Source organism: Chaetodon trifascialis, chromosome 7 (assembly GCF_039877785.1).
Source record: "Chaetodon trifascialis isolate fChaTrf1 chromosome 7, fChaTrf1.hap1, whole genome shotgun sequence".
Taxonomy (NCBI): domain Eukaryota; kingdom Metazoa; phylum Chordata; class Actinopteri; order Chaetodontiformes; family Chaetodontidae; genus Chaetodon; species Chaetodon trifascialis.
The window spans coordinates 26,144,186-26,159,479 of NC_092062.1; the positions used below are offsets into that span (position 1 = coordinate 26,144,186).

At 41.3% G+C, this 15,294-nt stretch overlaps 1 protein-coding gene across 2 annotated transcripts in view; it reads left to right on the top strand.

The window, feature by feature from the left end:
- Window positions 1–13,690: 13,690 nt before the first annotated feature.
- ntrk1 (neurotrophic tyrosine kinase, receptor, type 1) overlaps window positions 13,691–15,294 on the top strand; it is a 32,170-nt gene continuing 30,566 nt past the window's right edge. For both annotated transcript variants that reach the window (XM_070967459.1, XM_070967458.1), the window contains exon 1: window positions 13,691–13,875. In XM_070967459.1, coding sequence (XP_070823560.1) covers window positions 13,691–13,875 — 185 coding nt within the window. The remainder of the gene's footprint in view (window positions 13,876–15,294) is intronic.

A 15,294-nucleotide genomic window follows, 5' to 3' on the forward strand; every position in this document is an offset into this window, starting at 1 on the left:
ACTTTATACTTAATGTTCGGGTTTAAAATTGTGTTCAAAATAAGACAGGAAAGGCCTCCAGACTTTAAAAAATATCTGTACAGAGCCCCTAATGGAGTATCTAAGTTTTTCAAGCTTGAGATGTGCCGCAACACTTTCCACCCATTTACTGTGAGATGGTGGTCTGGTAGATTTCCAGTGAATCAAGACTAAACGTCGTGCTAGTAAAGACAGAAAGGCTAAAGCATCCCCCTATGCACCTGTAAGAGCAGACACTCCAGGAACTACTCCAAATAATGCAATTTCTGGGTCTGGATATATTTCCTTACTACAAATAGTAGAGAAAGTTTCAAAGATGGCCAACCAAAATGGTACAAGACTAGGGCAGCTCCAGAACGAATGGTACAGAGTGGCTTCATCCTGGTGACAGCGGGGACAAGTCTTATCTAATCCTGGGAACATCTTTGCTAGTCTGCTTCTACTAAAGTGTAATCTATGTATTACCAAGGCAGCATTTTAGAATTTACACACTCTCGATGCAGTTTTGATAAAGGGCAGAATTACCGGATTTTCTGTTGCAGGGCCGAAATAACTGTGCATGTAGTTTATGAACCCAGAAAAGTGGCATTAAGTAACACTCTCTGGGAAAGCATTTCTGTTCCAGGCTACACTTCTGGTCATACAGCAAGGTTACTGTCAACAATATTTGTTGTTTCCTGGCATACAGGAAGCAATTCACCAGAAAATACCAAGCAGACTCAGTGATTACAACAACAAAAGCTTTTTCTGGGGAATCATTGCATAAACAGTGAAAGGAGAGAGTCAAAGTAGTGGAGAAATCAGTCAGTGCACCAAAAAAAAGTAAAGAAAACACACTTACAGCTGTAGTACACATCAAACAAATCACTGATTACTGGTCTTTTTCTTGTAAAAGTCTACAGTGTAGCGAACAACAGCACCGTCACATACATAATGTGGATGTTTCAAGAAACTGCTGTCAATCCCCTCAGAGGGCTGTTGTTTTTCTCCATCAGTTTGATCCGCTGTGCTTGATGTTCTGCTGTACTTGTACTTTATTCCGCTAATAACTCGAGAACGAGAGCAGTACACGATTAGAATGTTCCCACTGTGCATTTCACTGGATTATTGACTTTTCACAGAGCGGCACAAACTGTATTCCATAAACCTTTTTATCATGAGATGTAGAACATGAAGACGTCACAGAATGCCTCCAACGGTAACATAAACAATGCTGCCAGTTCTGGGAAGCGTGTGTGCATGTGTTTCTGTGTGTGTGTGTGTGTGTGTGTACGATCAGAACATTATAAAATGAATCATGTGGACCTCGCAATGCACTTGTGTGTTTGAGTGTTTGTTTTGTTCTGCAGGTGCATATGTGTAAGATGGACAGAAATACAGGAAGCACGCTCCTCTATAGTTTACTTTGTCATCTCCCTGCAGTAAGACTGAAGCGTTGTCTTTGCCCTGTCAGGCTGAGCTGCAGTGCATGAGATGAATGAGGGGTTATGGCCATGTATTGTGAATAAAGTGGCACTTTACTCTAATTTTTCAATTAGGATAATGGAGAGCAGCTCTTTATAAACATGGATATGAGCTGGAGATGTAGCTGCCTGGAGGGAGGAGGGGCCAGAGTGAGAGAGCGACAGCCAAACAAAGAGGGAGGAAAAGGAAGAACATGCAATCTCTTATCTGTTATTCTTCCAGTTTATTCATATGTTTAACTTGCGCTGGGAAGTTTTTGTGGATTTTAGATTCAGCCCCATTGGGTTTAATGACAACGTGGGGCATAAAACAGAAAAAAATGTTGTTTGGCCTTATTTTCTTACAAGAAATTATAAAATAAACATATAATGAAAATGTTCTCCAGGACGAACTTGAGTTTGCATTTTTGGTATTTTACATTTGCTTTAAAATCTCCAGCAATTTTTACTTTGAAAGCTGAGTGGGTGAAGGTGGGTTTGTTATTTTTTCCTACATAAAAGGAGACGTGGCACACAGTCAGCTGCTTATTTGTGCTTTCTTTTGGAGCGGACCTTGTTCAGTGTGGACTATGGTGATCAGCATCTTCATACAGCAGAAAACATAATAGCTAATGCAGGATGATGTAAAATCAGACTGAAAATCAATTTAAACCAAGCTTATTTTAAAAAAATCAAGTTTTCATTTGGAGGGGAGTGAAAACAGAAAACACTGAGCTGTGTGTTCATGGACATGACATTACAGGGTTATTTTAAGTCAAAAAGCACATGATATACACTCATTGCACTCTCTTTCACTATCATTTGTATTAGCTGATGTATCTCTTGTCATCACCTGTCAAGTCTTCTGCACTTGACCTGTTACAGAGACTATCTGTGGCCTTGTGGTGAGAAGGAATAATTGTCAGTGTGTGCAGTCTGTAGCTGTAAGAACAAAAGAAGAATACATGATACTGCTGAGGAAAGGTATAGAGCCATACAGGGTGTCCTTCTTTCTGCCCAGTTCCTCTCATAAGGAGGCTGTACCTTTGAACTGCTGTCACTCAACCTTGGCACCACCTAATGCTGAGTGCGTTCAAGTGCTTGGGCAGCACTGATGGAGACAGATGGGCTGGTAGAAAGATGAGAAAGGCTGGTTGAGAGAGACATGAAAAGAGTAGGGCTACATGCAAGGAAAGCTTTCAACAAGTGCTCCAAATGAAACAACAAAATACTTTATCATAACTGCAGCAGGGACGCCTCATTTGCCTGTATCCCCTAAAACTGTTGCTGCTTTATTGAGAAACCTTGTTTGGCTGTTGGAAAAGTGGCCTCCCGTGTCAGGCCCGGCGTTTCGTTGACCCGTCCAGACACCCCGACCTCTCCCCTCTGTGCTTCTGTAGCATTTCAGCAGTGAACAGCGGTCGTAAGTCCTGCAGACGCTGTCGAGGTCTTTGTCGTTTGAATAAATGACATATGGCTTTAGTTAAAATTACTGATGTTTTTCTTGGATGGTCTCTAAACTTTCCAGTCAGCTCTGCTGCAGTGTACTGACCCTCCACCCAGATGGTTTTCAACAATGCAACACAACAAGGGTGGTGCTAATTTTCTTTCTCTGTTCCACTGTTCCTCATTTTGTTTGTATGATGCAGCTAAATACAGTTTTTTGAGAAAGGTGGACAGAGGTGGAGAAGAGGCTGTAAGAGAAGCAGCGCTGTCAGCAGGCGAGACTAACGCTACTATAAAACTATATCATGAAGCTTTGGCCTCAGTCTTTGATACACTGTAATGCACGTAGCCGTAAAGTGTATTTCAGACTTTTTCAGGGTTCTTGTGAGTCATGCTGGCAACACTGATTTCAAGAACTCATGAAGCTAACGTTAGCTTAAGTAGCTATCTGGTTAACTACAGCTTATAAAATCTACTAATTAGAGTTGTCATTCGAGCCAACAGAAATGACAAAAGATGCTTTTTTTGAGACTCGTAGTTGCATAAAATACAGTGAGTTATGTATCTGTCATTGTAACATAATGTTGTTTCCATCCAAATTCTGCTGAATCTTCCTCTGCGGTGGTTTAATGGCAATGTAGAAAATGTTGGAAAAGGAAATATGGCATTTGCTTCCTATATTCATTTGAGTAATTTGGTAATTGAGTCACGGCTCCACACAGATCAGATGTTTTTGTCTGCTGACATTTTTAGTGGTGCAACAGCTTAAGTGGGTTTTTGAGCTAAATGCTTCATGTGCATGTCTTTCCACTTCTCTGCCTCCACCAAGCAACCTCTCTTTTTTTGCATTATTTTGAGTTTTTTACTTTTTTAATGAGAAAACTGAAAATGCAAAAACAAAACAAAACAAAAAACAACAACAGGTAGATGGAAACACACTTACTATAAATTGCATCTCTGCTCTGAGAACACAAAGCTCAAATGAAATGCTAGCAGCAGCAGTTAAGCAGGGCGAGGCGCAGTGAATGGTCACTTCAGTCGTCTTGGAGAGTCTCCATGTGGCACTTTTAGGAGAAAGCAGGAGGAAGACAAAGAAAAGTTGGACAGCAGCAACAGAGACAGATAGATGGCGAGAGGACAGGGAGAAAGAGAGAAGACACGATGTTGTCGTTCATTTGGTCCTGAGCTAACTGCTGCTGTCCCCCCCCCCCAGCTCACAACACATCTCCTCAGGTTTCTGCTCATCTGCATGAGCCTCTCGGAGGCCTCTGGTGTCCACAGCCCGGCTACTAATGAGGGGCTGAGACGGGCTGATCGGGTTACACACACACACCCACAGATAAAACTTCTACCCCAGCCTACTCCAGCCCATTGATTCTGGGTTTACCCCTCTGTCTGCACACACACTCACAGGCACATTTACAGGCAAAGACTGACACACACACACACACACACACACACACACACACACACACACACACACACACAGGCATGCACATACACATACGTATGGCAATAACAGCAGAAAATCCGGCAGATGCATACAGCAATTGAGAATATACTAAGGCACTCATCAGCGCATGCACACAACACACGAACAGGGCTGAATGTGTGCATGCTTATCCAAAAACAAACCCACACACACACACACACACACACACACACACCTAGCGACCACACACACTGGTCTGGGCATTACTGGCTGGGTAGGGTAATGTAAAAAACACAAGAGGCAAAGTGATGAAGAATTTGAGATGGCTAAACCCAACACCGTTGTTTTGCTTGGTGGTGTATCGATCAGAGAGGAGAGGATTTTGTCTGACCAGGGGTTGGGGGCTGTGATGTCCAGATCTGTAGATAAAGACACTGTAGTGTATGATGGCTTACACACAGTCCCCGCTCTGTATCTTGTTCCATCAGCTTGTACTGAACAGCACCTCATCTGATATGAGGCAGTGGACATGTGCTCCCACAGAGCTCCTTGGATTGCGTGTGGAGTTACAACCCGGGATTACACCAAAGCCTACAAAAGACCTGGCTGTCCACCGCTGTCCACCATGTCAATGTCACGTTTTGCCTCACCTGGGCATGAAAAGTACATGTTATCAATCTGTGGTCAAGTCAGCAGCAATAAATACGCAACGCCCAGTTAGACTTTCAAAATAAAGCTTGCTGTGAAACACTTCAGCTGATGGTTGCAGGCTAGTTAGATTTGTGCACCAAAACTACGTGGTTAGATTTAGTAAAAAGTTCATGGTTTGAGTTAAAACTAAAAATACGTATATTAGATACATAAATTACGCACATAAGTTAAATTACATGATGTGATCTAAATTACGTATGTTACGTCAGTTAACGTACATACATACATTTAAGCAAGTCAGTGTTGACTTTAGGTTCAATATGGGAAACCCCAGCAGCGGTCATCTGCGTCAAAGTCTTGTTGCCCTTTATTCTTCGTTTGGCCTCTTGCTCCCTTCATTATCGCCCCCTGCTGGTACTGCACCTTTATGCACTGCTTTTCACACCTCTCATTGTGAGTTTTGATTGATGTTATGCTATGACTGATTTTTTTTTTTAAAGATAAATGCTCAAACTAAATAAATTCAGCTATTTTATGTATGCTAGTTCTGTTTTTTTGTCACTGCTTTACTGCAAACCTGCAAGTAAGGAATGTAATTTGCCCGAATTAGTTTTAGCATTATGATTACGAACACTCTCCCATACTAAATTTGCTAAGCATCAACTGACTTATTTAATTTATTCTCTACAATATCTGCTCTTTAAATACATCATTATTATCATTGTTATTACCTTCTATAGTTACGTTTAGGCAACTCAGAGCACTTGGTTAAGGTTGTAAACAAAGTTATGTTTATGTTCAGCGTCACTCCAAAAAAACATCTAAAACTGTATCATTGACGTCCAGCATGCTGAATGCATTTCTTTCCTCAGAAAACATTTGCAAAAACACCCTTGTTTAGTTGCTACCAGTCTTCTTCTTTTCTGCCATGCTGGTGCATTTCTGCATTGCTTGGTGTGTTACAGCCACCTGCAGGTCAGTGGAACATGGCACTTAAAGTATGACACAGAATCCTTTTCCAACCTTTACCTTACATACATATTCAGAATTGTTTTCAATTAATGAAAGGGCCTCAAAAAGTCAGTGGCTTGAAGTTCAAGGCCTTAGCCGAGGTGTCATAGAAGTGTAAGAAATGCCTGTGTCTCTCTAAAACTGATTGGATGAAAAACCCACATTTTCATCAAATGTGGAAAAAAAGACTGGAATTGGAAACAGATTTAATTTCATCCTCATTTTGATAAGATGAAGTATGAAAAGAGGACTTTCATGTCTCACTGATATAAATCATATTACTTTGTAATGAGATGGACCTTATCCCAGGTGCAATTGCAGAGCTGAGGAGGTCATCGACCTACAGTATTTCAGCCGAATACCAAATAAAACTTGCTGAGTACTCTTGTGAATTAATAGAATTTTGCAAAAGAGCGCTGAGGACAAATGATCATATTCAAGAAATAAGTACTCAGTATTTAGTGGGGCCTGTTCAGCATAGCTACATTAAAAAAAAAAACAAAATAGAAAGAAAAAACTTTAAGACCAACTCATACAAGGTCATTACTTTGGAATAATGTGCTTATGTTTTTAGAGAGGATTTAAAATTCAATCCTCTGGTGATCCAGCCAAGGCTTCCGTTTCCCTGAAGACTTCAGAGAGGACAGGACATGAGAAAGGAAGTTATATTAAGGTACTTCGTTGGTTTAGTTTTTCGCTTTCGCAAGTGAAAGTTGGGGGACTCACAAGAGACAAAGTGAAGATAAACTGCAGGTTTTGGCTCAAGTCCAAAAACCCTGGAGCAATGACAGCAGCCTCCAGACCTACAGAAGATTTTAGATTAATGTTGTGACTGTGGACATAAGTTTCAAACAGCAGCACAACGTCTTTAGTCAGACTCACATACAGTCCTGCTGCTGTAAATACTCACTAGAGCATCACATGTGTATTAATCCACAGCTGAAAATAGTCCCCAACAAATACACTGTTTACTCCTGTTTGAGTAACGTTTGCCACGGAAAGTACTAACATATGAACTAGCGCATTGTTGGTTTTGATCTTTTCATGGGATTTGTAGACAATAAGGAAACTATAGAATTAAAGCATCCTTTTCCTTTATGTAAGACGACACATGACACAGAATAACGAAAGGTAAGAAGTGAAAGCCTTGGTTAAAAATGTGAGAATTCATGTAGAAATGTGTATTATTTCAAGAAAATATTTAATGATATGTAATACAATGAATTTTTTCACTTGTCTTTTTGCATTATTTATATTTCATTTAATCGCTTGAATAAATATCTTGTTTTCTAATGTATCAATTAATCATTTACTGAAAGTGGGATAATTCTGGTGACACACTTGAGCCTCCATACTGATAAAAAACTATTAAAAATCATATAAAAATTCGAAATGTAATCCTGACCTTGGAAACAGCAGCTGGGGAAGCAGTCTCGTCACAACATCCATTTATTAGCTATTCTCAAGCTTTTGATCATATCACATGACCTTCATCAGCAGATGAAATTTGCCCAAACTGTCACAGAACTGGAGATGTTTGGATTTGCGTACTTGAGTCACAATTAAAAAAAAAAAAAAAAAAAGTCCTGTAAGTGCTCCAAAATGAACATTTGAACACCAACAATTCAACTCCATTTTTTGCTGAAGATCATGTAATAATATCTCAAGGTCCTGAACTGCTGCTAAATGGACCTGGAAGTGAAATTCAGAACTATGAGGATTTATACTGCGAATAATCTGTGATCAGCTACTTGAATTATTTATTTCAAATTAATTTCTTTAATATTCATGCTTTAATTTCCCACAGAGAGTTTGAAATCATTATTAAAAGATGGAAAAAAGCAGCACATGTAACATGAGCCATCATGTCAGTGTTGTGTACACGAGTCAATGTACAGCCAGTGAATGGCAGCCAGACACAGCACAGCCTACATACAACCATGGCAGCTACGTGCATTTACCACTTAAAGTGTAAGAGTCTTTCCTTGTACTTGGTCCAAAAGAGCTTTTACTCACCCGCTCATTCTCCTGTTACGCTCCCGCTCCCTCTTTTTCCCTCTCTCTCTCTGCGATGCCGGCCATAAGTATGAAATTGATTGATTATTGTTTAAGGGTCTGACAGAAGTGCAGCCTCTCTTGGACTCTTCCTCTCTGTACGTGTTTAACCCCCCCACAGCTGAGTGCTGTGCATAATATTACATACGATACTGAAATGCACAGTGCAGTGTTGTCGAGGTTTTTTGTTGTGATAGGATGAAAGGGAATTTTTCTCCAGATTTCTGGAGGCAGCACTAAAGATGTAATCCGTCTTTACTTTTATACCTATAAAGACTCTTTTGTACTTTAACTTGTTCTACAAAAAGCTCTCTTCTTCGGTGCCTCCCTGATATTTCCTTTCAGACAAGTGACTGACTATATATAGCTTGCTTTAGACTAAGGAAATAAAAGAAACAAAGGCTCAAGCTAAGCTTGCTACACTAAGCTACCGTGTGTTTGTTGAAAAGCTTAACAGAATCAGAAATGCTGGTTTAATTATAATAATTTAAGACGCTGGTGTAAAACAGCAACGCCAGTGGCTCTGTGAGGCTGTATCCAGGCACAGTGGTTAAAACGCTCAGTATACTAACATGCTCACAAAGCTGTGCATCAGACTAATGTTAAGCAAATTTGAAGCGAACATGTAAAATGTCACAAAGAAGAAGGAAAAAAGTGAATTAGTCACATTTCCATCAGCTTGTTTGTAGCAAATAAATTAGACTACACAAAGCATAGTTTCATCAGAAGTTGGCAGAATAGGCTGTTATGCATGTCTGTAATAAAGATAGATTTTGCCTTTTCCATCAATGTTTTCTAATGTGACATTTCAAAATGTGCAGAAAGATATAATGATGGAAACACGGCTAATGACAATGCTAACATGCTTGTGTCAGTTGAATATTTACCCTCTTTGTTTAGGTTGTTAGCATTAGCTAATTAGCACACAACAACTGATGGGGATGGAATTAGTTTTGCAGGTATTTTGTCATATCATCAAAGCATTGGACAAATTAAGGTTTTCACGTGATGATTGCACTAAATGAAAAGTCAGGGATCGCTAAAGTTAGCGCGGTTCATCCTGAGGGGAGCTTGGTTGTCTGAACCAGATGCAGTAGTTGTTATGTTTAACTGAAAATAGCGGCGCTGTGGGGAAATCATCTGGGGACCATGAATGTCTGTACAAACCATCAAATAATCCATCAGCTGGATGTTGAGATGTACTGCAGTATAAGCGAATACTTTGACCTGCTGGTGGTGCTACAGGAAAGGTCAGTGGGATTCATCCTCTGTTGACTGTGACTATCTATACAACATTTCATGGCAATCCCAAGTGGTGGATTTACCGACAGAATGACAGACAGAACCATCCTCAGAGCCAATGGGTAATTAGGCAAACTAAATCTTTAAAACAGGTGGGCGCTGTAGTTTTTAGCAAACGCCATTCAAACAGCAGAAAATCACCCATTTGTTGGAGACAATTTTCAGCTGTGGATTAATGCACGTTTGGTGTCTGGAGAATATTTTCAGCAGCAGTGTGTGAGTGGGATTCTTATTTATTTATTTTTGTAATGGAGGAACATGTCACCCACGGTGTAGCTCACTGATGTTCAGTCTAGGGACAACAATGGAGCTCCATGGTGCAGAGGAAGTTATATCAGGCTTAATCCTTTCATCTCATTGTATGCTATATGCTATTGATTTCTTGAAGATATGCACTGTGTTTGCATGTGTGTGTGCACAAGAGAGATATAGAGTGGAAGTTGGGGACACATGGTGGAGATACAGCTGGTAACATGGTCAAGTCCATAACACAGGATGCAACAGTGACTGTGTCTGTTCCCTGTAAGTGGAGTCCTAAACAGTGTATTTATCTTTGGCGTGACAGGGGGAGATTGATTCAAAAGCCAAGTGTCGCAATTAACCCCTTCTATGGCCATCAATCACCATAATCCATAAAAACAGTAATCTAATTAAATACCCAGAGAGAAATGAGGCCATTATTATCTGTCAAATGTCCACTACTTCCAAATGATGTGAGGTTGAAAATTATCATATGGCTCGTCGGAAATGAGGCTGTCTGCCAATTAATTGTTTGGATTGAAATAAGGAGGACGGAGAGACATGAGCATGCTTTGGTAAACTTCAGCTGCACCACTTAGAAATCAGGAGACAAAAGACAGAACGCAATCATGCACATGTACATAAAGTCTTTGTTGAAGTACATGACTTTGTACGTTGTGGAACAAAAACATAAAAGCTTGGAAAAACACGGGCCATAGTATGTTATGGAAAGCTGCTTTATCTCAGTATCATTTATCATCATATAAGAATAGGCGATATGTTGTTCAGCTGCTGGATAAAACTCTTCATATCATGTCTCATATTCATCCATTGTTTAGGACAGGCACATTTCAATGGACGTTTAATTCTAATCGTCAACTTAGTAGAGTTACCGGGCCTCAGGAGGAAGCTGTGATGCGTGTGGGCGGTGCATGAAAATGACTTGATTGGTTATTGTTGTATCAGGACTTATTGTGTTGCTGCTGATTTATGATGGAGACTCCTTATAGCAAGTGACTAACTGCAGTTTCCCAGAAAATGAATATATATCTATATCTTACAGAGGAAAAGATGAACAGAGGGTAATTAACTCTTTCTTTACTTTATCACTGATTTGGATGCAAGACAGGTGACATCAGTGTTAGAAAACTGGAGGAAAATCAGAGATGCATAAAGGCAATATAAAGAAAAGATGTTCAACACTGAACAAAAGTCTACAGACACGCTAGCAGCTCTGTGTTCAGACCATCTGAGTTTAGCGTTAGCTTGCTACCATTTACTAATAAGGGGGCATTTAATTTTAATTATTATTTTTTAATTTAGGTATTTGGTCATGAGCCGATGTATTGGACAAATCTGAAGATTTGACCTGGTGATGACCGCAGATGAAAAGTCTGGGGATCTCCAAAGTTATTCCAAATTATTCTAAAGTGGGCGATTTAATAGCAATCCATGTAATAGTCGAGAAGTTTCATACAAAATTAAAACTACAGAAAAATTCAATGGAGGACCAAAGTCAGTAGGCTGCATCATCTAGGAAATATGAATGTCTGGACTGAACTTGAGGCCAATCCATCCTCTGGATGTTGAGATATATGTTGAGATGTCTGACACTGGGGAAACTCAAGCACAGAATGAGACCAGACTTCACATATAAGTATGCGCAGTGTGTACAATAAACTGCCAAATAAAGCTGGACAATTAAAGGAAGTGGTCCAACCTGCTTATACGATCTGATCGTGTTGTTAATTTCACCTCCCAGCAGATGTTTCCCATTGAGTCTTTCACCTTTTAACTGATCTGCTTGAACACTTTAGCTGCCGATAAGATGCTTGTCCCTCCACACTATTTGCTGATCTAAGACCAAGAAAAAGGGGAGTAAAAGGAAGAGTAATTAAGCCACCAGATAATCCTGACGACAGCAGCAAAAATGGCTATTCAGCTTATGGCCAGTAATTGTGGTCGGGACACTATGACCTTACTCATGTGCAGAGTAACTAAGAGGAATGGGGGTGGGGCACAGTATTTGTCCCATGGGAAGAAAGCTCATGTAAAGAACATAGAGTGAGTGTGATGGACAGTGCCAGGTCTCTGCAGCAAGTTAATGTTAGCTGTTACAGGATTAGAGCCTCTGTCAGTGGTGCATCGTGGACTTCACCTGCCAGCATGGCATGGTTTCATTTACAAGCTCACATAGGTCTGTAATGTGGAAGGTGGTCAGGAAATATTATTTACATTTATGCTGGAACAAGTCATTTATCAAGCACAAATGGCAACGATTGTTTTCAGCTTCACAAATGCTGATTTGATGCTTTTCTCTGTTTTGCGTTGTCCGTTGGATATCTTTGGGTTCAGTACTCTGTCGATAAAACTGATAAACTGATCAGACTTTTGGAGGACGGTTGACTTGCTACGATCTTGATTGATTACAGTGGCAAAGTACTGCATTGTCAAAGATAATAGACAAATAATAGAAATGTTGCAGACTGATAAACAAGTTTTATCAGAGTTTCCCCTGTTGCTGCTTTTCAGACAAAGTTGACTCCTGAAAACTAGCCCGCTGTCGTCCTTGGCTGTCTTCGTCTGTCTGTTGACCCTTGCCTTGTTGGCCTTTGTCGGTATCATCTCCACCTCTTGCAACTCTTAAACCAAATCGACAACCTCTGAACTTCCCTTTCACTGTGACTTTAAAAGAGTATGCCACCAGATTAGCAGTTCACTTCTGTAAGACCGCTGGAGTCATGATGGTCAATTAAAAAAAAAAAAGAGTGTGAAAATGAATGCAGCAGACCCAAAGACACTGTCTCTATTTCCTCACATTCTTCTTCCTTATCAAAACCTGGCTCCTACATTACCCACAATACAACTTGACAGATGACAGTTCAGTCTGAGATTTGGCTGTGCTGTGCTAGTAGCGGCTGATGAAGCCTCGAGCTGCCATCCTCAACCACAGATGAGGACCAGGCTAGGTCTGATAACGGTCTGAAATTCATTCAGAAGGAGTTTTCACTGGAATGTTCGTGCCTCATTTCATGTCTGTAGAAGATTTTTTATTTTGAAAATCCAAATTCTAACAGTAGCACACTGTGTTAGGGTTGACAGCAAAGTATAGGAGAGTAGCTATCAGCCAACTGTTGTACATATCCATTGAAACTAGGGAAAGAAAGAAAGATTGCCTATTGAGTGTTTCAAGATCACATTGTGTGAAAGTTGTGTATAAGCCTCGCAAGGCTGAAAGCAATGTATGCTCTTGTGATGACAAATAAGTAACTCAGAGACCTATAGTCCTCTGCTTTTATTTCCTATTATTAAATCCCGCTGGGAGTTCACACTGTTGAAATACAGCTTATTGTAGATAGCTAGGCTCACCACCCCTCCCACTCCTCCACAGCCATTAAATTCATCACTGACCTCCCTAGTCTCAACAATCACAAACCTTCCAACAATCAATTCTCCCAGGGCGGAGAGCTTTATCCATCCATACAGCAGGATGTTGCTGCGCTGGTGTAAGAGTGCAGCTGCCTGCATCCAGGCACCCAGGAGCCCTGACTTCTTGGCTCTGTTTGCGCCTCGAGCTGCTGGCGGGACAGCAGACCTCTCACCCAGAGGGAGCAGATGAGATCTCCATCACCATATCCCATCTCCTCCTCTCATCATCATCATCACACACCCTTCACCCCAACCCCTCCCTCTTTCCCCTCTCGCTTCCCGAGGTGTCTGGTGACCGTGGCCCCTGTTATCTTGCCCCTCCCTTCATTGTGGAGGAGAGGAAGAGAGAGGGAGAAAGAGAGAGGCTGCAGCCCACTACCACCATGTCCCCAGAGGCCCCTTGCCTGCCTGCCTGCCTGCCTGCCTGCCTGCCTGCCTGCCTGCCTGCCTGCCCGCCCCTCCTGCTGCTCAGTACAGCTGTGGCTCAGTACCAGACCCCGACCAGCTGGGATCTTAACCCTGCCAGAGAGCCACGTGAAGAGCCACTGTCTGAAAGCCCCTCGCCTCTCTCACTGACTCTTCATTAGGTGAACTACACAGACACTAACTCCAAGTACAGCTGCCAAACCTCTCCACTGGTGCTGAGAAGATCCTCTTTTTGAGCATGGCTCTGGCACCCCGGGCCCTGGCGCTGGTGCTCGCCCTGCTTAGCCTAGCACCGGCGCCCATCTTGGGAGGCTGCCCGTCGGCTTGCAGGTGCTCTTTCGCCATGCTGCAGTGCGTGGAGCCCGATGGTATCTCCAGCATCCCAGAGCTGGCACCGCAAGAGAGCGAGAACATGACGGAGATGTGAGTATGATGTGTTACCTGCTCTGCATGTGCCTCTCAGAGAGCGTACCCGACGCGCTGACCTGCCGTGATATTAGTAGTTTGGAAAGCTTGATTTTCTCTGTTTGTGTTCCGATTATCATTCTGGGTTGGTGATGAGTTAGTGTGGAGTGTCTCAGTGTGCAAAGTTTTGGTTTCCATTTTCAACTGACTTCATATCTGATCTGGAGTTTCAGGTTAGGAGAATATTTGTTCGTCATTTGGGGTTTTGTGGGGAGAGTCTGTTCATGTAGTCCACGTGCTAAACATTGTAATCATAGAAATGACTCTACAGTAAGCGGTAAGGTTTTCTGATTGAGGGATACATAAGTATGTGATGGGGGAAGATGGAGCTCTTACATTGATTGTGTCATTCAACTTTGTGCAGTGAAGCTGCTTTCCAGTGCTTTGACTGAGAACAACAAGTGTTTCTCTGCATTCTAATGAATGATGTTTTTCCTTCAAGTTGAATATTCTGCTTATTCCTCATGATTTGTGACATGAATTTGTTATCAGCAGAGTTCTGACTGTATGCTTGTCCAGTTGTGTTTCTAAGAGATAACAATGATGTTTCACCAAAGTACAACAGCAAATTTGGAGAATATGTGGCTTGAGTCCCAGCAGATCACAAATTGTCTGCCAGGATCTTTAATTCTTATTATTTGATGGTCTGTTCTTCGCGTTCATGGTGGCCAGATGCTAGCTGATGTAAAGTAAATACTGCTATATGAGATTCATTAGCATGGCAGTGATTTAGTCACTCTGGTCAGTGGAAATTAATTATGGATTACTCCTGACAATATGTGGCGTAGAGTGACGGGACCTGATGTCCTCCAGCATGCTTCACAGCGTGGCCTCAGGGTCTTCAGGGTCTATTGACTTCACCAGGAAAACCTCACTACTCCAGTTTTTTGTTTTTTATGTCATCAAGTGTATCTGGTCACATATTGCCAAGTTCAGGATTTGACTTTAAACCTCCTTACAGTAGTTTTTCTTTAAAGCCTCTGAAACTCGCTTTCAAATCTGACTCTTTTCTAAAAATGTAATTATTCCAAATACATTATTATATTCCAAATTTTGAAATATACATATCTTTTGGTATCATTTAGGAGGAGTTCAGCTTCATTAGGCCTGTGTGGTTTGATCAAGTCCTATAAGTTATCACCAAAGCACAAACTCTGTGACCAGTGGGACTTTTTATCTGCTCCCACTGTAATAAACCACACACCTTTTTTGACATGAACGATATATTCTACAGGGAGAAGGTCAAGATACTGTACTGTGTTCTGCAGGTTACCAAATTCACGTACATGTACCATAGTTTTATTCATGGTGGAGACTCACATGATGTAATCAGTGATACAAAGGCTGGAGAAAATTCCATTTCTGATGAACTGAGCT